The sequence below is a fragment of the Oncorhynchus nerka genome, linkage group LG4, assembly GCF_034236695.1.
Source record: "Oncorhynchus nerka isolate Pitt River linkage group LG4, Oner_Uvic_2.0, whole genome shotgun sequence".
NCBI classification, from domain to species: Eukaryota; Metazoa; Chordata; class Actinopteri; order Salmoniformes; family Salmonidae; genus Oncorhynchus; species Oncorhynchus nerka.
The window spans coordinates 99,967,937-99,992,551 of NC_088399.1; the positions used below are offsets into that span (position 1 = coordinate 99,967,937).

Sequence of the window (24,615 nt, forward strand, 5' to 3'; positions counted from 1 at the left end):
GTAACAGTGATACAGTAACAGTAACAGTAACAGTGTAACAGTGATACAGTAACAGTAACAGTAACAGTGATACAGTAACAGTAACAGTAACAGTGATACAGTAACAGTAACAGTAACAGTGAACAGTAACAGTAACAGTAACAGTAACAGTAACAGTGATACAGTGATAACAGTAACAGTAACAGTGATACAGTGAACAGTAACAGTGATACAGTAACAGTAACAGTAACAGTAACAGTGTAACAGTAACAGTAACAGTAACAGTGTAACAGTAACAGTAACAGTAACAGTGATACAGTAACAGTAACAGTGAGCAACAGTAACAGTGAACAGTAACAGTGATACAGTAACAGTAACAGTAACAGTAACAGTGATACAGTAACAGTAACAGTAACAGTGATACAGTAACAGTAACAGTAACAGTGATACAGTAACAGTGATACAGTAACAGTAACAGTAACAGTGATACAGTAACAGTAACAGTAACAGTAACAGTAACAGTGATACAGTAACAGTAACAGTAACAGTAACAGTGATACAGTAACAGTAACAGTGAACAGTATACAGTAACAGTAACAGTGATACAGTAACAGTAACAGTAACAGTGATACAGTAACAGTAACAGTGATACAGAGTAACAGTGATACAGTAACAGTAACAGTAACAGTGATACAGTAACAGTAACAGTAACAGTGATACAGTAACAGTAACAGTAACAGTGATACAGTAACAGTAACAGTGATACAGTAACAGTAACAGTGAGTGTAACAGTAACAGTGATACAGTAACAGTAACAGTAACAGTGATACAGTAACAGTAACAGTGATACAGTAACAGTAACAGTGTGTAACAGTAACAGTAACAGTGATACATAACAGTAACAGTAACAGTGAACAGTAACAGTAACAGTGATACAGTAACAGTAACAGTGATACAGTAACAGTAACAGTGATAACAGTGAACAGTAACAGTAACAGTGATACAGTAACAGTAACAGTGATAAGTAACAGTAACAGTGATACAGTAACAGTAACAGTAACAGTGATAACAGTAACAGTAACAGTAACAGTAACAGATGATAACAGTAACAGTAACAGTGATAACAGTAACAGTAACAGTGATACAGTAACAGTAACAGTGATACAGTAACAGTAACAGTAACAGTGATACAGTAACAGTAACAGTAACAGTAACAGTGATACAGTAACAGTAACAGTAACAGTAACAGTGACAGTAACAGTAACAGTAACAGTAACAGTGATACAGTAACAGTAACAGTAACAGTGATACAGTAACAGTAACAGTGATACAGTAACAGTAACAGTAACAGTGATACAGTAACAGTAACAGTAACAGTGATACAGTAACAGTAACAGTGATACAGTAACAGTAACAGTAACAGTGATACAGTAACAGTAACAGTAACAGTAACAGTGATACAGTAACAGTAACAGTAACAGTGATACAGTAACAGTAACAGTGATACAGTAACAGTGATACAGTAACAGTAACAGTAACAGTAACAGTGATACAGTAACAGTAACAGTGATACAGTAACAGTAACAGTAACAGTGATACAGTAACAGTAACAGTGTACAGTAACAGTAACAGTAACAGTAACAGTAACAGTGATACAGTAACAGTAACAGTAACAGTAACAGTGATAACAGTAACAGTAACAGTGATACAGTAACAGTGTAACAGTAACAGTAACAGATAACAGTAACAGTAACAGTAACAGTAACAGTGATACAGTAACAGTGATACAGCAACAGTAACAGTAACAGTGATACAGTAACAGTGATACAGTAACAGTAACAGTGATAACAGTAACAGTAACAGTAACAGTAACAGTAACAGTGTGATACAGTAACAGTAACAGTAACAGTAACAGTGATACAGTAACAGTAACAGTGATACAGTAACAGTAACAGTAACAGTGATACAGTAACAGTAACAGTAACAGTAACAGTAACAGTGATACAGTAACAGTAACAGTAGTAACAGTAACAGTAACAGTGATACAGTAACAGTAACAGTAACAGTGATGATACAGTAACAGTAACAGTAACAGTAACAGTGATACAGTAACAGTAACAGTGATACAGTAACAGTAACAGTAACAGTGATACAGTAACAGTAACAGTAACAGTGAACAGTGAACAGTAACAGTAACAGTGACAGTAACAGTAACAGTGTAACAGTGAGTGATACAGTAACAGTGATAACAGTAACAGTAACAGTAACAGTGATACAGTAACAGTAACAGTAACAGTGATACAGTAACAGTAACAGTGATACAGTAACAGTAACAGTAACAGTGATACAGTAACAGTAACAGTGATACAGTAACAGTAACAGTAACAGTGATACAGTAACATAACAGTAACAGTAACAGTGAACAGTAACAGTAACAGTGATACAGTAACAGTAACAGTAACAGTGATACAGTAACAGTAACAGTAACAGTAACAGTGATACAGTAACAGTAACAGTAACAGTGATACAGTAACAGTGATACAGTAACAGTAACATGACTAACAGTAACAGTAACAGTGATACAGTAACAGTAACAGTAACAGTGATACAGTAACAGTAACAGTAACAGTGATACAGTAACAGTAACAGTGATACAGTAACAGTGATACAGTAACAGTGATACAGTAACAGTAACATGAAGTAACAGTGATACAGTAACAGTAACAGTAACAGTAACAGTGATACAGTAACAGTAACAGTGATACAGTAACAGTAACAGTGATACAGTAACAGTAACAGTAACAGTGATACAGTAACAGTAACAGTAACAGTGATACAGTAACAGTAACAGTAACAGTAACAGTGATACAGTAACAGTGATACAGTAACAGTAACATGAAACTAACAGTGAACAGTAACAGTGATACAGTAACAGTAACAGTAACAGTGATAACAGTAACAGTAACAGTGATACAGTAACAGTAACAGTAACAGTGATACAGTAACAGTAACAGTGATACAGTAACAGTGATACAGTAACAGTAACAGTAATACAGTAACAGTAACAGTGATACAGTAACAGTAACAGTAACAGTGATACAGTAACAGTAACAGTGATACAGTAACAGTAACAGTAACAGTGATACAGTAACAGTAACAGTGATACAGTAACAGTAACAGTGATACAGTAACAGTGATACAGTAACAGTAACATGAAACTAACAGTGATACAGTAACAGTAACAGTGATACAGTAACAGTGATACAGTAACATGAAATAACAGTAACAGTAACATGAAACTAACAGTGATACAGTAACAGTAACAGTAACAGTGATAACAGTAACAGTAACAGTAACAGTAACAGTGATACAGTAACAGTAACAGTAACAGTAACAGTAACAGTAACAGTGATACAGTAACAGTAACAGTGATACAGTAACAGTAACAGTAACAGTAACAGTGATACAGTAACAGTAACAGTGATACAGTAACAGTGATACAGTAACAGTAACAGTAACATGAAACTAACAGTGATACAGTAACAGTAACAGTAACAGTGATACAGTAACAGTAACAGTAACAGTGATACAGTAACAGTGATACAGTGATACAGTAACAGTAACAGTGATACAGTAACAGTGATACAGTAACAGTAACAGTGATACAGTAACAGTAACAGTGATACAGTAACAGTAACAGTGATACAGTAACAGTAACAGTAACAGTGATACAGTAACAGTAACAGTGATACAGTAACAGTAACAGTGAAACTACAGTGATACAGTAACAGTAACAGTAACAGTGATACAGTAACAGTAACAGTGATACAGTAACAGTAACAGTGATACAGTAACAGTAACAGTGATACAGTAACAGTAACAGTGATACAGTAACAGTAACAGTAACAGTAACATAACAGTAACAGTGATACAGTAACAGTAACAGTAACAGTGATACAGTAACAGTGATACAGTAACAGTAACAGTGATACAGTAACAGTAACAGTAACAGTAACAGTGATACAGTAACAGTAACAGTGATACAGTAACAGTAACAGTAACAGTGATACAGTAACAGTAACAGTAACAGTGATACAGTAACAGTAACAGTAACAGTAACAGTGATACAGTAACAGTAACAGTAACAGTGATACAGTAACAGTAACAGTAACAGTGATACAGTAACAGTAACAGTAACAGTTATACAGTAACAGTAACAGTGATACAGTAACAGTAACAGTAACAGTAACAGTGATACAGTAACAGTAACAGTGATACAGTAACAGTAACAGTGATACAGTAACAGTAACAGTAACAGTAACAGTGATACAGTAACAGTAACAGTGATACAGTAACAGTAACAGTGATACAGTAACAGTAACAGTGATACAGTAACAGTGATACAGTAACAGTAACAGTAACAGTGATACAGTAACAGTGATACAGTAACAGTAACAGTAACAGTAACAGTGATACAGTAACAGTAACAGTGATACAGTAACAGTAACAGTAACAGTGATACAGTAACAGTAACAGTAACAGTGATACAGTAACAGTAACAGTAACAGTAACAGTGATACAGTAACAGTAACAGTAACAGTGATACAGTAACAGTAACAGTAACAGTGATACAGTAACAGTAACAGTAACAGTGATACAGTAACAGTAACAGTGATACAGTAACAGTAACAGTAACAGTGATACAGTAACAGTAACAGTGATACAGTAACAGTAACAGTGATACAGTAACAGTAACAGTAACAGTGATACAGTAACAGTGATACAGTAACAGTAACAGTAACAGTGATACAGTAACAGTAACAGTGATACAGTAACAGTAACAGTAACAGTAACAGTGATACAGTAACAGTAACAGTAACAGTGATACAGTAACAGTAACAGTAACAGTAACAGTGATACAGTAACACTAACAGTAACAGTAACAGTGATACAGTAACAGTAACAGTAACAGTGATACAGTAACAGTAACAGTGATACAGTAACAGTGATACAGTAACAGTAACAGTGATACAGTAACAGTAACAGTGATACAGTAACAGTAACAGTGATACAGTAACAGTAACAGTAACAGTGATACAGTAACAGTAACAGTAACAGTGATACAGTAACAGTAACAGTAACAGTGATACAGTAACAGTAACAGTGATACAGTAACAGTAACAGTAACAGTGATACAGTAACAGTAACAGTAACAGTGATACAGTAACAGTAACAGTGATACAGTAACAGTAACAGTAACAGTGATACAGTAACAGTAACAGTAACAGTGATACAGTAACAGTAACAGTGATACAGTAACAGTAACAGTGATACAGTAACAGTAACAGTAACAGTGATACAGTAACAGTGATACAGTAACAGTAACAGTGATACAGTAACAGTAACAGTAACAGTAACAGTGATACAGTAACAGTAACAGTAACAGTAACAGTGATACAGTAACAGTAACAGTGATACAGTAACAGTAACAGTGATACAGTAACAGTAACAGTAACAGTGATACAGTAACAGTAACAGTAACAGTAACAGTGATACAGTAACAGTAACAGTAACAGTAACAGTGATACAGTAACAGTGATACAGTAACAGTAACATGAAACTAACAGTGATACAGTAACAGTGATACAGTAACAGTAACATGAAACTAACAGTGATACAGTAACAGTAACAGTAACAGTGATACAGTAACAGTAACAGTGATACAGTAACAGTAACAGTAACAGTAACAGTGATACAGTAACAGTAACAGTAACAGTGATACAGTAACAGTAACAGTGATACAGTAACAGTGATACAGTAACAGTAACAGTAACAGTGATACAGTAACAGTAACAGTAACAGTGATACAGTAACAGTAACAGTAACAGTGATACAGTAACAGTAACAGTGATACAGTAACAGTAACAGTAACAGTGATACAGTAACAGTAACAGTAACAGTGATACAGTAACAGTAACAGTAACAGTGATACAGTAACAGTGATACAGTAACAGTAACAGTAACAGTGATACAGTAACAGTAACAGTGATACAGTAACAGTAACAGTGATACAGTAACAGTAACAGTAACAGTGATACAGTAACAGTAACAGTAACAGTGATACAGTAACAGTAACAGTAACAGTAACAGTGATACAGTAACAGTAACAGTGATACAGTAACAGTAACAGTGATACAGTAACAGTAACAGTAACAGTGATACAGTAACAGTAACAGTAACAGTGATACAGTAACAGTAACAGTGATACAGTAACAGTAACAGTGATACAGTAACAGTAACAGTAACAGTGATACAGTAACAGTAACAGTAACAGTGATACAGTAACAGTAACAGTGATACAGTAACAGTAACAGTAACAGTAACAGTGATACAGTAACAGTAACAGTAACAGTAACAGTGATACAGTAACAGTGATACAGTAACAGTAACATAAACTAACAGTGATACAGTAACAGTGATACAGTAACAGTAACATGAAAGTAACAGTGATACAGTAACAGTAACAGTAACAGTGATACAGTAACAGTAACAGTGATACAGTAACAGTGATACAGTAACAGTGATACAGTAACAGTAACATGTAACAGTGATACAGTAACAGTAACATGAAACTAACAGTGATACAGTAACAGTAACAGTAACAGTGATACAGTAACAGTAACAGTAACAGTAACAGTAACAGTAACAGTGATACAGTAACAGTAACAGTAACAGTAACAGTGATACAGTAACAGTAACAGTGATACAGTAACAGTAACAGTAACAGTGATACAGTAACAGTAACAGTGATACAGTAACAGTAACAGTGATACAGTAACAGTAACAGTGATACAGTAACAGTAACAGTGATACAGTAACAGTGATACAGTAACAGTAACATGAAGTAACAGTGATACAGTAACAGTAACAGTGATACAGTAACAGTGATACAGTAACATGAAAGTAACAGTAACAGTAACATGAAAGTAACAGTGAACAGTAACAGTAACAGTAACAGTAACAGTGAACAGTAACAGTAACAGTAACAGTGATACAGTAACAGTAACAGTGAAACTAACAGTAACAGTAACAGTAACAGTGATACAGTAACAGTAACAGTGATACAGTAACAGTAACAGTAACAGTAACAGTGATACAGTAACAGTAACAGTGATACAGTAACAGTGATACAGTAACAGTAACAGTAACAGTGATAACAGTGATACAGTAACAGTAACAGTGATACAGTAACAGTAACAGTAACAGTGATACAGTAACAGTGATACAGTAACAGTAACAGTGATACAGTAACAGTGATACAGTAACAGTAACAGTGATACAGTAACAGTAACAGTGATACAGTAACAGTAACAGTGATACAGTAACAGTAACAGTAACAGTGATACAGTAACAGTAACAGTGATACAGTAACAGTAACAGTAACAGTGATACAGTAACAGTAACAGTGATACAGTAACAGTAACAGTAACAGTAACAGTGATACAGTAACAGTAACAGTAACAGTAACAGTGATACAGTAACAGTGATACAGTAACAGTAACATGAAACTAACAGTGATACAGTAACAGTGATACAGTAACAGTAACATGAAACTAACAGTGATACAGTAACAGTAACAGTAACAGTGATACAGTAACAGTAACAGTGATACAGTAACAGTGATACAGTAACAGTGATACAGTAACAGTAACATGAAACTAACAGTGATACAGTAACAGTAACATGAAACTAACAGTGATACAGTAACAGTAACAGTAACAGTGATACAGTAACAGTAACAGTAACAGTGATACAGTAACAGTAACAGTGATACAGTAACAGTAGCAGTAACAGTAACAGTGATACAGTAACAGTAACAGTGATACAGTAACAGTAACAGTAACAGTGATACAGTAACAGTAACAGTGATACAGTACCAGTAACAGTGATACAGTAACAGTAACAGTGATACAGTAACAGTAACAGTGATACAGTAACAGTGATACAGTAACAGTAACAGTGATACAGTAACAGTGATACAGTAACAGTAACATGAAACTAACATTGATACAGTAACAGTAACAGTGATACAGTAACAGTGATACAGTAACATGAAACTAACAGTAACAGTAACATGAAACTAACAGTGATACAGTAACAGTAACAGTAACAGTGATACAGTAACAGTAACAGTAACAGTAACAGTGATACAGTAACAGTAACATGAAACTAACAGTAACAGTAACAGTAACAGTGATACAGTAACAGTAACAGTGATACAGTAACAGTAACAGTAACAGTAACAGTGATACAGTAACAGTAACAGTGATACAGTAACAGTGATACAGTAACAGTAACAGTAACATGAAACTAACAGTGATACAGTAACAGTAACAGTGATACAGTAACAGTAACAGTAACAGTGATACAGTAACAGTGATACAGTAACAGTAACAGTGATACAGTAACAGTGATACAGTAACAGTAACAGTGATACAGTAACAGTAACAGTGATACAGTAACAGTAACAGTGATACAGTAACAGTAACAGTAACAGTGATACAGTAACAGTAACAGTGATACAGTAACAGTAACATGAAACTAACAGTGATACAGTAACAGTGATACAGTAACAGTGATACAGTAACAGTAACATGAAACTAACAGTGATACAGTAACAGTAACATGAAACTAACAGTGATACAGTAACAGTGATACAGTAACAGTAACAGTGATACAGTAACAGTAACAGTAACAGTGATACAGTAACAGTAACAGTGATACAGTAACAGTAACAGTGATACAGTAACAGTGATACAGTAACAGTAACAGTGATACAGTAACAGTAACAGTGATACAGTAACAGTGATACAGTAACAGTAACATGAAACTAACAGTGATACAGTAACATTAACAGTAACAGTAACAGTGATACAGTAACAGTAACAGTAACAGTAACAGTGATACAGTAACAGTAACAGTGATACAGTAACAGTAACAGTGATACAGTAACAGTGATACAGTAACAGTAACAGTGATACAGTAACAGTAACAGTGATACAGTAACATTGATACAGTAACAGTAACAGTAACATGAAACTAACAGTGATACAGTAACAGTAACAGTAACAGTGATACAGTAACAGTAACAGTGATACAGTAACAGTAACAGTGATACAGTAACAGTAACAGTGATACAGTAACAGTGATACAGTAACAGTAACAGTGATACAGTAACAGTAACATGAAACTAACAGTGATACAGTAACAGTAACAGTAACAGTGATACAGTAACAGTAACAGTGATACAGTAACAGTGATACAGTAACAGTGATACAGTAACAGTAACATGAAACTAACAGTGATACAGTAACAGTAACATGAAACTAACAGTGATACAGTAACAGTAACAGTAACAGTGATACAGTAACAGTAACAGTAACAGTGATACAGTAACAGTAACAGTGATACAGTAACAGTAGCAGTAACAGTAACAGTGATACAGTAACAGTAACAGTGATACAGTAACAGTAACAGTAACAGTGATACAGTAACAGTAACAGTGATACAGTACCAGTAACAGTGATACAGTAACAGTAACAGTGATACAGTAACAGTAACAGTGATACAGTAACAGTGATACAGTAACAGTAACAGTGATACAGTAACAGTGATACAGTAACAGTAACATGAAACTAACATTGATACAGTAACAGTAACAGTGATACAGTAACAGTGATACAGTAACATGAAACTAACAGTAACAGTAACATGAAACTAACAGTGATACAGTAACAGTAACAGTAACAGTGATACAGTAACAGTAACAGTAACAGTAACAGTGATACAGTAACAGTAACATGAAACTAACAGTAACAGTAACAGTAACAGTGATACAGTAACAGTAACAGTGATACAGTAACAGTAACAGTGATACAGTAACAGTAACAGTGATACAGTAACAGTGATACAGTAACAGTAACATGAAACTAACATTGATACAGTAACAGTAACAGTGATACAGTAACAGTAACAGTAACAGTGATACAGTAACAGTGATACAGTAACAGTAACAGTGATACAGTAACAGTGATACAGTAACAGTAACAGTGATACAGTAACAGTAACAGTGATACAGTAACAGTAACAGTGATACAGTAACAGTAACAGTAACAGTGATACAGTAACAGTAACAGTGATACAGTAACAGTAACATGAAACTAACAGTGATACAGTAACAGTGATACAGTAACAGTGATACAGTAACAGTAACATGAAACTAACAGTGATACAGTAACAGTAACATGAAACTAACAGTGATACAGTAACAGTGATACAGTAACAGTAACAGTGATACAGTAACAGTAACAGTAACAGTGATACAGTAACAGTAACAGTGATACAGTAACAGTAACAGTGATACAGTAACAGTGATACAGTAACAGTAACAGTAACATGAAACTAACAGTGATACAGTAACAGTAACATGAAACTAACAGTGATACAGTAACATTAACAGTAACAGTAACAGTGATACAGTAACAGTAACAGTAACAGTAACAGTGATACAGTAACAGTAACAGTAACAGTAACAGTGATACAGTAACAGTAACAGTGATACAGTAACAGTGATACAGTAACAGTAACAGTGATACAGTAACAGTAACAGTGATACAGTAACATTGATACAGTAACAGTAACAGTAACATGAAACTAACAGTGATACAGTAACAGTAACAGTAACAGTGATACAGTAACAGTAACAGTAACAGTGATACAGTAACAGTAACAGTGATACAGTAACAGTAACAGTGATACAGTAACAGTGATACAGTAACAGTAACAGTGATACAGTAACAGTAACAGTAACAGTAACAGTGATACAGTAACAGTGATACAGTAACAGTAACAGTGATACAGTAACAGTAACATGAAACTAACAGTGATACAGTAACAGTGATACAGTAACAGTGATACAGTAACAGTGATACAGTAACAGTAACATGAAACTAACAGTGATACAGTAACAGTAACATGAAACTAACAGTGATACAGTAACAGTGATACAGTAACAGTAACATGAAACTAACAGTGATACAGTAACAGTGATACAGTAACAGTAACAGTGATACAGTAACAGTAACAGTGATACAGTAACAGTAACAGTGATACAGTAACAGTGATACAGTAACAGTAACATGAAACTAACAGTGATACAGTAACAGTAACATGAAACTAACAGTGATACAGTAACAGTAACATGAAACTAACAGTGATACAGTAACATTAACAGTAACAGTAACAGTGATACAGTAACAGTAACAGTAACAGTGATACAGTAACAGTAACAGTAACAGTGATACAGTAACAGTAACAGTAACAGTGATACAGTAACAGTAACAGTGATACAGTAACAGTGATACAGTAACAGTAACAGTGATACAGTAACAGTAACAGTGATACAGTAACAGTAACAGTGATACAGTACCAGTAACAGTGATACAGTAACAGTAACAGTAACAGTAACAGTAACAGTGATACAGTAACAGTAACAGTGATACAGTAACAGTGATACAGTAACAGTAACAGTAACATGAAACTAACAGTGATACAGTAACAGTAACATGAAACTAACAGTGATACAGTAACAGTAACAGTAACAGTGATACAGTAACAGTAACAGTAACAGTAACAGTGATACAGTAACAGTGATACAGTAACAGTAACAGTGATACAGTAACAGTAACAGTGATACAGTAACAGTAACAGTAACAGTGATACAGTAACAGTAACAGTGATACAGTAACAGTAACAGTAACAGTGATACAGTAACAGTGATACAGTAACAGTAACAGTGATACAGTAACAGTAACAGTAACAGTGATACAGTAACAGTAACAGTAACATGAAACTAACAGTGATACAGTAACAGTAACATGAAACTAACAGTGATACAGTAACAGTAACAGTAACAGTGATACAGTAACAGTAACAGTAACAGTGATACAGTAACAGTAACAGTGATACAGTAACAGTAACAGTGATACAGTAACAGTAACAGTAACAGTAACAGTGATACAGTAACAGTAACAGTGATACAGTAACAGTAACAGTAACAGTGATACAGTAACAGTAACAGTGATACAGTAACAGTAACAGTGATACAGTACCAGTAACAGTGATACAGTAACAGTAACAGTGATACAGTAACAGTAACAGTGATACAGTAACAGTAACAGTGATACAGTAACAGTAACAGTAACAGTGATACAGTAACAGTAACAGTGATACAGTAACAGTAACAGTAACATGAAACTAACAGTGATACAGTAACAGTAACAGTAACAGTGATACAGTAACAGTAACAGTGATACAGTAACAGTAACAGTGATACAGTACCAGTAACAGTGATACAGTAACAGTAACAGTGATACAGTAACAGTAACAGTGATACAGTAACAGTAACAGTGATACAGTAACAGTAACAGTAACAGTGATACAGTAACAGTAACAGTGATACAGTAACAGTAACAGTAACATGAAACTAACAGTGATACAGTAACAGTAACAGTGATACAGTAACAGCAACAGTAACAGTAACAGTGATACAGTAACAGTGATACAGTAACAGTAACAGTAACATGAAACTAACAGTGATACAGTAACAGTAACATGAAACTAACAGTGATACAGTAACAGTAACAGTAACAGTAACAGTGATACAGTAACAGTAACAGTAACAGTGATACAGTAACAGTGATACAGTAACAGTAACAGTGATACAGTAACAGTAACAGTGATACAGTAACAGTAACAGTAACAGTGATACAGTAACAGTAACAGTGATACAGTAACAGTAACAGTAACAGTGATACAGTAACAGTAACAGTAACAGTGATACAGTAACAGTGATACAGTAACAGTAACAGTAACAGTGATACAGTAACAGTAAAAGTGATACAGTAACAGTAACAGTGATACAGTAACAGTAACAGTGATACAGTAACAGTAACAGTAACATGAAACTAACAGTGATACAGTAACAGTAACATGAAACTAACAGTGATACAGTAACAGTGATACAGTAACAGTAACAGTAACAGTGATACAGTAACAGTAACAGTGATACAGTAACAGTAACAGTAACAGTAACAGTGATACAGTAACAGTGATACAGTAACAGTAACAGTGATACAGTAACAGTAACAGTGATACAGTAACAGTAACAGTGATACAGTAACAGTAACAGTGATACAGAAACAGTAACAGTGATACAGTAACAGTAACAGTGATACAGTAACAGTAACAGTGATACAGTAACAGTAACAGTGATACAGTAACAGTGATACAGTAACAGTAACAGTAACAGTGATACAGTAACTGTAACAGTAACAGTGATACAGTAACAGTAACAGTGATACAGTAACAGTGATACAGTAACAGTAACAGTGATACAGTAACAGTAACAGTGATACAGTAACAGTAACAGTGATACAGTAACAGTAACAGTGATACAGTAACAGTAACAGTAACAGTGATACAGTAACAGTAACAGTAACAGTGATACAGTAACAGTAACAGTGATACAGTAACAGTAACAGTAACAGTGATACAGTAACATTAACAGTAACAGTAACAGTAACAGTAACAGTGATACAGTAACAGTAACAGTAACAGTAACAGTGATACAGTAACAGTAACAGTAACAGTAACAGTGATACAGTAACAGTAACAGTAACAGTAGCAGTGATACAGTAACAGTAACAGTAACAGTGATACAGTAACAGTAACAGTAACAGTGATACAGTAACAGTAACAGTGATACAGTAACAGTAACAGTGATACAGTAACAGTAACAGTAACAGTGATACAGTAACAGTAACAGTAACAGTAACAGTGATACAGTAACAGTAACAGTGATACAGTAACAGTAACAGTAACAGTTATACAGTAACAGTAACAGTGATACAGTAACAGTAACAGTAACAGTAACAGTGATTCAGTAACAGTAACAGTAACAGTGATACAGTAACAGTAACAGTGATACAGTAACAGTAACAGTAACAGTGATACAGTAACAGTAACAGTAGCAGTGATACAGTAACAGTAACAGTAACAGTGACAGTGATACAGTAACAGTAACAGTGATACAGTAACAGTAACAGTGATACAGTAACAGTGATACAGTAACAGTAACAGTAACAGTGATACAGTAACAGTAACAGTAACAGTGATACAGTAACAGTAACAGTAACAGTAACAGTGATTCAGTAACAGTAACAGTAACAGTGATACAGTAACAGTAACAGTGATACAGTAACAGTAACAGTAACAGTGATACAGTAACAGTAACAGTAACAGTGATACAGTAACAGTAACAGTGATACAGTAACAGTAACAGTAACAGTGATACAGTAACAGTAACAGTGATACAGTAACAGTAACAGTGATACAGTAACAGTAACAGTAACAGTAACAGTGATACAGTAACAGTAACAGTAACAGTGATACAGTAACACTAACAGTAACAGTAACAGTGATACAGTAACAGTAACAGTAACAGTGATACAGTAACAGTAACAGTGATACAGTAACAGTAACAGTAACAGTAACAGTGATACAGTAACAGTAACAGTGATACAGTAACAGTAACAGTAACAGTAACAGTGATACAGTAACAGTAACAGTGATACAGTAACAGTAACAGTAACATGAGGAGCAGTATCAGAATTGTCAACAGGTTATAAACATGAGGAGCAGTAGTACCAGGTGTACCAGTAGTAACAGGTGTAACAGGTGTACCAGTAGTATACAGGTGTACCAGTAGTAACAGGTGTACCAGTAGTAACAGGTGTACCAGTAGTAACAGGTGTACCAGTAGTATACAGGTGTACCAGTCGTAACAGGTGTACCAGTAGTAACAGGTGTACCAGTAGTAACAGGTGTACCAGTAGAATACAGGTGTACCAGTAATAACAGGTGTACCAGTAGTATACAGGTGTACCAGTAGTAACAGGTGTACCAGTAGTAACAGGTGTACCAGTAGTAACAGGTGTACCAGTAGAATACAGGTGTACCAGTAATAACAGGTGTACCAGTAGTATACAGGTGTACCAGTAGTAACAGGTGTACCAGTAGTAACAGGTGTACCAGTAGTATACAGGTGTACCAGTAGTAACAGGTGTACCAGTAGTAACAGGTGTACCAGTAGTATACAGGTGTACCAGTAGTAACAGATGTACCAGTAGTATACAGGTGTACCAGTAGTAACAGGTGTACCAGTAGTAACAGGTGTACCAGTAGTATACAGGTGTACCAGTAGTAACAGGTGTACCAGGTGTACCAGTAGTAACAGGTGTACCAGTAGTATACAGGTGTACCAGGTGTACCAGTAGTAACAGGTGTACCAGTAGTAACAGGTGTACCAGTAGTAACAGGTGTAACAGGTTTACCAGTAGTAACAGGTGTACCAGGTGTACCAGTAGTAACAGGTGTACCAGTAGTAACAGGTGTACCAGGTGTACCAGTAGTAACAGGTGTACCAGTAGTAACAGGTGTACCAGGTGTACCAGTAGTAACAGGTGTACCAGGTGTACCAGTAGTAACAGGTGTACAAGTAGTAACAGGTGTACCAGTAGTAACATGTGTACCAGGTGTACCAGTAGTAACAGGTGTACCAGGTGTACCAGTAGTAACAGGTGTACCAGGTGTACCAGTAGTAACAGGTGTAACAGTAGTAACAGGTGTACCAGTAGTAAAAGGTGTACCAGGTGTACCAGTAGTAACAGGTGTACCAGTAGTAACAGGTGTACCAGGTGTACCAGGTGTTACAGGTGTACCAGTATTAACAGGTGTACCAGTAGTAACATGTGTACCAGTAGTAACAGGTGTAACAGGTGTACCAGTAGTAACAGGTGTACCAGGTGTACCAGTAGTAACAGGTGTACCAGTAGTAACAGGTGTACCAGTAGTAACAGGTGTAACAGGTGTACCAGTAGTAACAGGTGTACCAGGTGTATACAGGTGTACCAGTAGTATACAGGTGTAACAGTAGTAACAGGTGTACCAGTAGTAACAGGTGTAACAGGTGTACCAGTAGTAACAGGTGTACCAGGTGTACCAGTAGTAACAGGTGTACCAGTAGTAACAGTTGTACCAGGTGTACCAGTAGTAACAGGTGTACCAGGTGTACCAGTAGTAACAGGTGTACCAGTAGTAACAGGTGTACCAGGTCTACCAGTAGTAACAGGTGTACCAGTAGTAACAGGTGTACCAGGTGTACCAGTAGTAACAGGTGTACCATTAGTAACAGGTGTACCAGGTGTACCAGTAGTAACAGGTGTACCAGTAGTAACAGGTGTACCAGGAGTAACAGGTGTACCGGGTGTACCAGTAGTAACAGGTGTACCAGTAGTAACAGGTGTACCAGGTGTACCAGTAGTAACAGGTGTACCAGTAGTAACAGGTGTAACAGTAGTAACAGGTGTACCAGTAGTAACAGGTGTACCAGTAGTAACAGGTGTAACAGGTGTACCAGTAGTAACAGGTGTACCAGGTGTATACAGGTGTACCAGTAGTAACAGGTGTACCAGTAGTAACAGGTGTAACAGGTGTACCAGTAGTATACAGGTGTAACAGGTGTATACAGGTGTACCAGTAGTAACAGGTGTACCAGTAGTAACAGGTGTAACAGGTGTACCAGTAGTATACAGGTGTAACAGGTGTATACAGGTGTACCAGTAGTAACAGGTGTACCAGTAGTAACAGGTGTACCAGTAGTATACAGGTGTACCAGTAGTAACAGGTGTAACAGGTGTACCAGTAGTATACAGGTGTACCAGTAGTAACAGGTGTACCAGTAGTATACAGGTGTACCAGTAGTATACAGGTGTAACAGGTGTACCAGTAGTAACAGGTGTACCAGTAGTAACAGGTGTACCAGTAGTATACAGGTGTAACAGGTGTACCAGTAGTAACAGGTGTACCAGTAGTAACAGGTGTACCAGTAGTAACAGTTGTACCAGTATTATACAGGTGTAACATGTGTACCAGTAATAACAGGTGTACCAGATAGTAACAGGTGTACCAGTAGTAACAGGTGTACCAGTAGTAACAGGTGTACCAGTAGTATACAGGTGTACCAGTAGTATACAGGTGTACCAGTAGTATACAGGTGTAACAGGTGTACCAGTAGTATACATGTGTAACATGTGTACCAGTAATAACAGGTGTAACAGGTGTACCAGTAGTAACAGGTGTAACAGGTGTACCAGTAGTATACAGGTGTACCAGTAGTAACAGGTGTACCAGTAGTATACAGGTGTAACAGGTGTACCAGTAGTAACAGGTGTACCAGTAGTAACAGGTGTACCAGTAGTATACAGGTGTAACAGGTGTACCAGTAGTATACAGGTGTAACATTTGTACCAGTAATAACAGGTATAACAGGTGTACCAGTAGTAACAGGTGTACCAGTAGTAACAGGTGTACCAGTAGTATACAGGTGTAACAGGTGTACCAGTAGTATACAGGTGTAACATGTGTACCAGTAATAACAGGTGTAACAGGTGTACCAGTAGTAACAGGTGTACCAGTAGTAACAGGTGTACCAGTAGTAACAGGTGTACCAGTAGTATACAGGTGTACCAGTAGTAACAGGTGTAACAGGTGTACCAGTAGTATACAGGTGTACCAGTAGTAACAGGTGTACCAGTAGTATACAGGTGTACCAGTAGTATACAGGTGTAACAGGTGTACCAGTAGTAACAGGTGTACCAGTAGTAACAGGTGTACCAGTAGTATACAGGTGTACCAGTAGTATACAGGTGTAACAGGTGTACCAGTAGTATACAGGTGTAACATGTGTACCAGTAATAACAGGTGTAACTGGTGTACCAGTAGTCACAGGTGTACCAGTAGTAACAGGTGTACCAGTAGTATACAGGTGTACCAGTAGTAACAGGTGTACCAGTAGTATACATGTGTAACAGGTGCAGGTGTACCAGTAGTATACAGGTGTAACATGTGTACCAGTAATAACAGGTGTAACAGGTGTACCAGTAGTATACAGAAGTGTACCAGTAGTAACAGGTGTACCAGTAGTATACAGGTGTAACAGGTGTACCAGTAGTATACAGGTGTAACATGTGTACCAGTAATAACAGGTGTAACAGGTGTACCAGTAGTAACAGGTGTAACAGGTGTACCAGTAGTATACAGGTGTAACATGTGTACCAGTAATAACAGGTGTAACAGGTGTACCAGTAGTAACAGGTGTACCAGTAGTAACAGGTGTACCAGTAGTATACAGGTGTAACAGGTGCAGGTGTACCAGTAGTATACAGGTGTAACAGGTGTACCAGTAGTCTACAGGTGTAACATGTGTACCAGTAATAACAGGTGTAACAGGTGTACCAGTAGTAACAGGTGTACCAGTAGTAACAGGTGTACCAGTAGTATACAGGTGTAACAGGTGTACCAGTAGTATACAGGTGTAACATGTGTACCAGTAATAACAGGTGTAACAGGTGTACCAGTAGTAACAGGTGTACCAGTAGTAACAGGTGTACCAGTAGTATACAGGTGTAACAGGTGTACCAGTAGTATACAGGTGTAACATGTGTACCAGTAATAACAGGTGTAACAGGTGTACCAGTAGTAACAGGTGTACCAGTAGTAACAGGTGTACCAGTAGTATACAGGTGTAACAGGTGTACCAGTAGTATACAGGTGTAACAGGTGTACCAGTAGTATACAGGTGTAACATGTGTACCAGTAATAACAGGTGTAACAGATGTACCAGTAGTATACAGGTGTGCCAGTAGTAACAGGTGTACCAGTAGTATACAGGTGTAACAGGTGTACCAGTAGTATACAGGTGTAACATGTGTACCAGTAATAACACGTGTAACAGGTGTACCAGTAGTAACAGGTGTAACAGGTGTACCAGTAGTAACAGGTGTACCAGTAGTATACAGGTGTAACAGGTGTACCAGTAGTATACAGGTGTAACAGGTGTACCAGTAGTAACAGGTGTACCAGTAGTATACAGAGCTCCATGTATATTTGTGTAAATGTATTAAATATGAATGTATATGATTAAATATTAGGTACATTTCTGAATTATATTTACCTGATTGAGATGTATTAATTTGTTGTTAGTCTAACTCAGTTTTTGGCACCCCCTCTTGCCTATTCATTGTATTGTGGTAAGTGTTTTAGGATAAAGGCTGGAAGTTGGGCGTTCGGAGGAGGGAGTCCTTGCTAGATGCAGGAGCGGTATAGTTTTTGACCATACAGGTGTACCAGTAGTAACAGTAGTAACAGGTATAACAGGTGTACCAGTAGTAACAGGTGTAACATGTGTACCAGTAGTAACAGTAAAAACAGTAGTAACAGGTGTAACAGGTGTAACATGTGTACCAGTAGTAACAGGTATAACAGTAGTAACAGGTGTACCTGTAGTAACAGGTGTAACAGGTGTACCAGTAGTAACAGGTGTACCAGTAGTAACAGGTGTAACAGGTGTACCAGTAGTAACAGCTGTACCAGTAGTATACATGTGTAACAGGTGCAGGTGTACCAGTAGTATACAGGTGTAACATGTGTACCAGTAATAACAGGTGTAACAGGTGTACCAGTAGTATACAGAAGTGTACCAGTAGTAACAGGTGTACCAGTAGTATACAGGTGTAACAGGTGTACCAGTAGTATACAGGTGTAACATGTGTACCAGTAATAACAGGTGTAACAGGTGTACCAGTAGTAACAGGTGTAACAGGTGTACCAGTAGTATACAGGTGTAACAGGTGTACCAGTAGTATACAGGTGTAACATGTGTACCAGTAATAACAGGTGTAACAGGTGTACCAGTAGTAACAGGTGTACCAGTAGTAACAGGTGTACCAGTAGTATACAGGTGTAACAGGTGCAGGTGTACCAGTAGTATACAGGTGTAACAGGTGTACCAGTAGTCTACAGGTGTAACATGTGTACCAGTAATAACAGGTGTAACAGGTGTACCAGTAGTAACAGGTGTACCAGTAGTAACAGGTGTACCAGTAGTATACAGGTGTAACAGGTGTACCAGTAGTATACAGGTGTAACATGTGTACCAGTAATAACAGGTGTAACAGGTGTACCAGTAGTAACAGGTGTACCAGTAGTAACAGGTGTACCAGTAGTATACAGGTGTAACAGGTGTACCAGTAGTATACAGGTGTAACATGTGTACCAGTAATAACAGGTGTAACAGGTGTACCAGTAGTAACAGGTGTACCAGTAGTAACAGGTGTACCAGTAGTATACAGGTGTAACAGGTGTACCAGTAGTATACAGGTGTAACAGGTGTACCAGTAGTATACAGGTGTAACATGTGTACCAGTAATAACAGGTGTAACAGATGTACCAGTAGTATACAGGTGTGCCAGTAGTAACAGGTGTACCAGTAGTATACAGGTGTAACAGGTGTACCAGTAGTATACAGGTGTAACATGTGTACCAGTAATAACACGTGTAACAGGTGTACCAGTAGTAACAGGTGTAACAGGTGTACCAGTAGTAACAGGTGTACCAGTAGTATACAGGTGTAACAGGTGTAACAGGTGTACCAGTAGTATACAGGTGTAACAGGTGTACCAGTAGTAACAGGTGTACCAGTACCAGTATACAGAGCTCCATGTATATTTGTGTAAATGTATTAAATATGAATGTATATGATTAAATATTAGGTACATTTCTGAATTATATTTACCTGATTGAGATGTATTAATTTGTTGTTAGTCTAACTCAGTTTTTGGCACCCCCTCTTGCCTATTCATTGTATTGTGGTAAGTGTGTTAGGATAAAGGCTGGAAGTTGGGCGTTCGGAGGAGGGAGTCCTTGCTAGATGCAGGAGCGGTATAGTTTTTGACCATACAGGTGTACCAGTAGTAACAGTAGTAACAGGTATAACAGGTGTACCAGTAGTAACAGTAAAAACAGTAGTAACAGGTGTAACAGGTGTAACATGTGTACCAGTAGTAACAGGTATAACAGTAGTAACAGGTGTACCTGTAGTAACAGGTGTAACAGGTGTACCAGTAGTAACAGGTGTACCAGTAGTAACAGGTGTAACAGGTGTACCAGTAGTAACAGGTATAACAGTAGTAACAGGTGTACCTGTAGTAACAGGTGTAACAGGTGTACCAGTAGTAACAGGTGTACCTGTAGTAACAGGTGTAACAGGTGTACCAGTAGTAACAGGTATAACAGGCGTACCAGTAGTAACAGTAGAAACAGTAGTAACAGGTGTAACAGGTGTACCAGTAGTAACAGGTGTAACAGGTATAACAGGGGTACCAGTAGTAACAGGTGTACCAGTAGTAACAGTAGAAACAGTAGTAACAGGTGTAACAGGTGTACCAGTAGTAACAGGTGTACCAGTAGTAACAGGTGTAACAGGTGTAACATGTGTAACAGGTGTAACAGGTGTAACAGGTGTACCAGTAGTAACAGGTGTAACAGGTATAACAGTAGTAACATGTGTAACAGGTGTACCAGTAGTAACAGTAGTAACAGGTGTAACAGGTGTACCAGTAGTAACAGGTGTAACAGGTATAACAGTAGTAACAGGTATAACAGGTGTAACAGGTATAACAGTAGTAACAGGTGTAACAGGTGTGCCAGTAGTAACAGGTGTAACAGGTGTACCAGTAGTAACAGGTGTACCAGTAGTAACAGGTGTAACATGTGTACCAGTAGTAACAGTAAAAACAGTAGTAACAGGTGTAACAGGTGTAACATGTGTACCAGTAGTAACAGGTTTAACAGTAGTAACAGGTGTACCTGTAGTAACAGGTGTAACAGGTGTACCAGTAGTAACAGGTGTACCAGTAGTAACAGGTGTAACATGTGTACCAGTAGTAACAGGTATAACAGTAGTAACAGGTGTACCTGTAGTAACAGGTGTAACAGGTGTACCAGTAGTAACAGGTGTACCTGTAGTAACAGGTGTAACAGGTGTACCAGTAGTAACAGGTATAACAGGCGTACCAGTAGTAACAGTAGAAACAGTAGTAACAGGTCTAACAGGTGTACCAGTAGTAACAGGTGTAACAGGTATAACAGGGGTACCAGTAGTAACAGGTGTACCAGTAGTAACAGTAGAAACAGTAGTAACAGGTGTAACAGGTGTACCAGTAGTAACAGGTGTACCAGTAGTAACAGGTGTAACAGGTGTAACATGTGTAACAGGTGTAACAGGTGTAACAGGTGTACCAGTAGTAACAGGTGTAACAGGTATAACAGTAGTAACAGGTGTAACAGGTGTACCAGTAGTAACAGTAGTAACAGGTGTAACAGGTGTACCAGTAGTAACAGGTGTAACAGGTATAACAGTAGTAACAGGTATAACAGGTGTAACAGGTATAACAGTAGTAACAGGTGTAACAGGTGTGCCAGTAGTAACAGGTGTAACAGGTGTACCCGTAGTAACAGGTGTACCAGTAGTACCAGGTGTAACAGGTGTACGAGTAGTAACCGGTGTAACAGGTATAACAGGTGTACCAGTAGTAACAGGTGTAACAGGTGTAACAGGTATAACAGTAGTAACAGGTATAACAGGTGTACCAGTAGTAACAGGTGTAACATGTGTACCAGTAGTAACAGTAAAAACAGTAGTAACAGGTGTAACAGGTGTAACATGTGTACCAGTAGTAACAGGTATAACAGTAGTAACATGTGTACCTGTAGTAACAGGTGTAACAGGTGTACCAGTAGTAACAGGTGTACCAGTAGTAACAGGTGTAACAGGTGTACCAGTAGTAACAGGTATAACAGGGGTACCAGTAGTAACAGTAGAAACAGTAGTAACAGGTGTAACAGGTGTACCAGTAGTAACAGGTGTAACAGGTATAACAGGGGTACCAGTAGTAACAGGTGTACCAGTAGTAACAGTAGAAACAGTAGTAACAGGTGTAACAGGTGTACCAGTAGTAACAGGTGTACCAGTAGTAACAGTAGTAACAGGTGTAACAGGTGTAACATGTGTAACAGGTGTAACAGGTGTAACAGGTGTACCAGTAGTAACAGGTGTAACAGGTGTACCAGTAGTAACAGGTGTACCAGTAGTAACAGTAGTAACAGGTGTAACAGGTGTAACATGTGTAACAGGTGTAACAGGTGTAACAGGTGTACCAGTAGTAACAGGTGTAACAGGTATAACAGTAGTAACAGGTGTACCAGTAGTAACAGTAGTAACAGGTGTAACAGGTGTACCAGTAGTAACAGGTATAACAGTAGTAACAGGTGTACCTGTAGTAACAGGTGTAACAGGTGTACCAGTAGTAACAGGTGTACCTGTAGTAACAGGTGTAACAGGTGTACCAGTAGTAACAGGTATAACAGGCGTACCAGTAGTAACAGTAGAAACAGTAGTAACAGGTCTAACAGGTGTACCAGTAGTAACAGGTGTAACAGGTATAACAGTAGTAACAGGTGTACCAGTAGTAACAGTAGTAACAGGTGTAACAGGTGTACCAGTAGTAACAGGTGTAACAGGTGTACCAGTAGTAACAGGTATAACAGGTATAACAGTAGTAACAGGTATAACAGGTGTAACAGGTATAACAGTAGTAACAGGTGTAACAGGTGTGCCAGTAGTAACAGGTGTAACAGGTGTATCAGGTGTACCAGTAGTAACAGGTGTACCAGTAGTAACAGGTGTAACAGGTGTACGAGTAGTAACAGGTGTAACAGGTATAACAGGTGTACCAGTAGTAACAGGTGTAACAGGTGTAACAGGTATAACAGTAGTAACAGGTGTAACAGGTGTACCAGTAGTAACAGGTGTAACAGGTGTACCAGTAGTAACAGTAGTAACAGGTGTAACAGGTGTACCAGTAGTAACAGGTGTAACAGGTGTACCAGTAGTAACAGGTGTAACAGGTATAACAGTAGTAACAGGTATAACAGGTGTAACAGGTATAACAGTAGTAACAGGTGTAACAGGTGTACCAGTAGTAACAGGTGTAACAGGTGTACCAGTAGTAACAGGTGTACCAGTAGTAACAGGTGTAACAGGTGTACGAGTAGTAACAGGTGTAACAGGTATAACAGGTGTACCAGTAGTAACAGGTGTAACAGGTGTACCAGTAGTAACAGGTGTACCAGTAGTAACAGGTGTACCTGTAGTAACAGGTGTAACAGGTATAACAGGTGTACCAGTAGTAACAGGTGTAACAGGTATAACAGGTGTACCAGTAGTAACAGGTGTACCAGTAGTAACAGGTGTACCAGTAGTAACAGGTGTAACATATCTATATAGACGCTTTTCATGATCATGGGTCAACTGGAAGAAAATCCACGATAATGCAATGCATTATTGGTATCCTCAAAAACAAGTATGTTTTCATTTTACGAATGATTACCTCTCTTTTCCATCCATCCCTTTCTCCTCTCCTCCTTCAGAGTATGACCTGGAGCCTTGTGAAGACCCCGGCGTTCCTCCCTACAGCACCCGTAAGGGGTTACAGTTCGGGGTGGGGGACGCGCTCATCTTCTCCTGTTTCCCTGGTTACCGTCTGGAGGGGCCGGCGAGGGTGACGTGTCTGGGGGGGCGGAGGAGGGTGTGGAGCTCCCCTCTGCCAAGGTGTGTTG

General features: G+C 37.7%; 1 protein-coding gene across 1 annotated transcript in view; it reads left to right on the top strand.

The window, feature by feature from the left end:
* LOC115127591 (CUB and sushi domain-containing protein 2-like) overlaps positions 1 to 24,615 on the top strand; it is a 967,797-nt gene that overhangs the window by 646,094 nt on the left and 297,088 nt on the right. Inside the window, 1 exon segment of the mRNA XM_065018162.1 lies at positions 24,427 to 24,615. Coding sequence (XP_064874234.1) covers positions 24,427 to 24,615 — 189 coding nt within the window.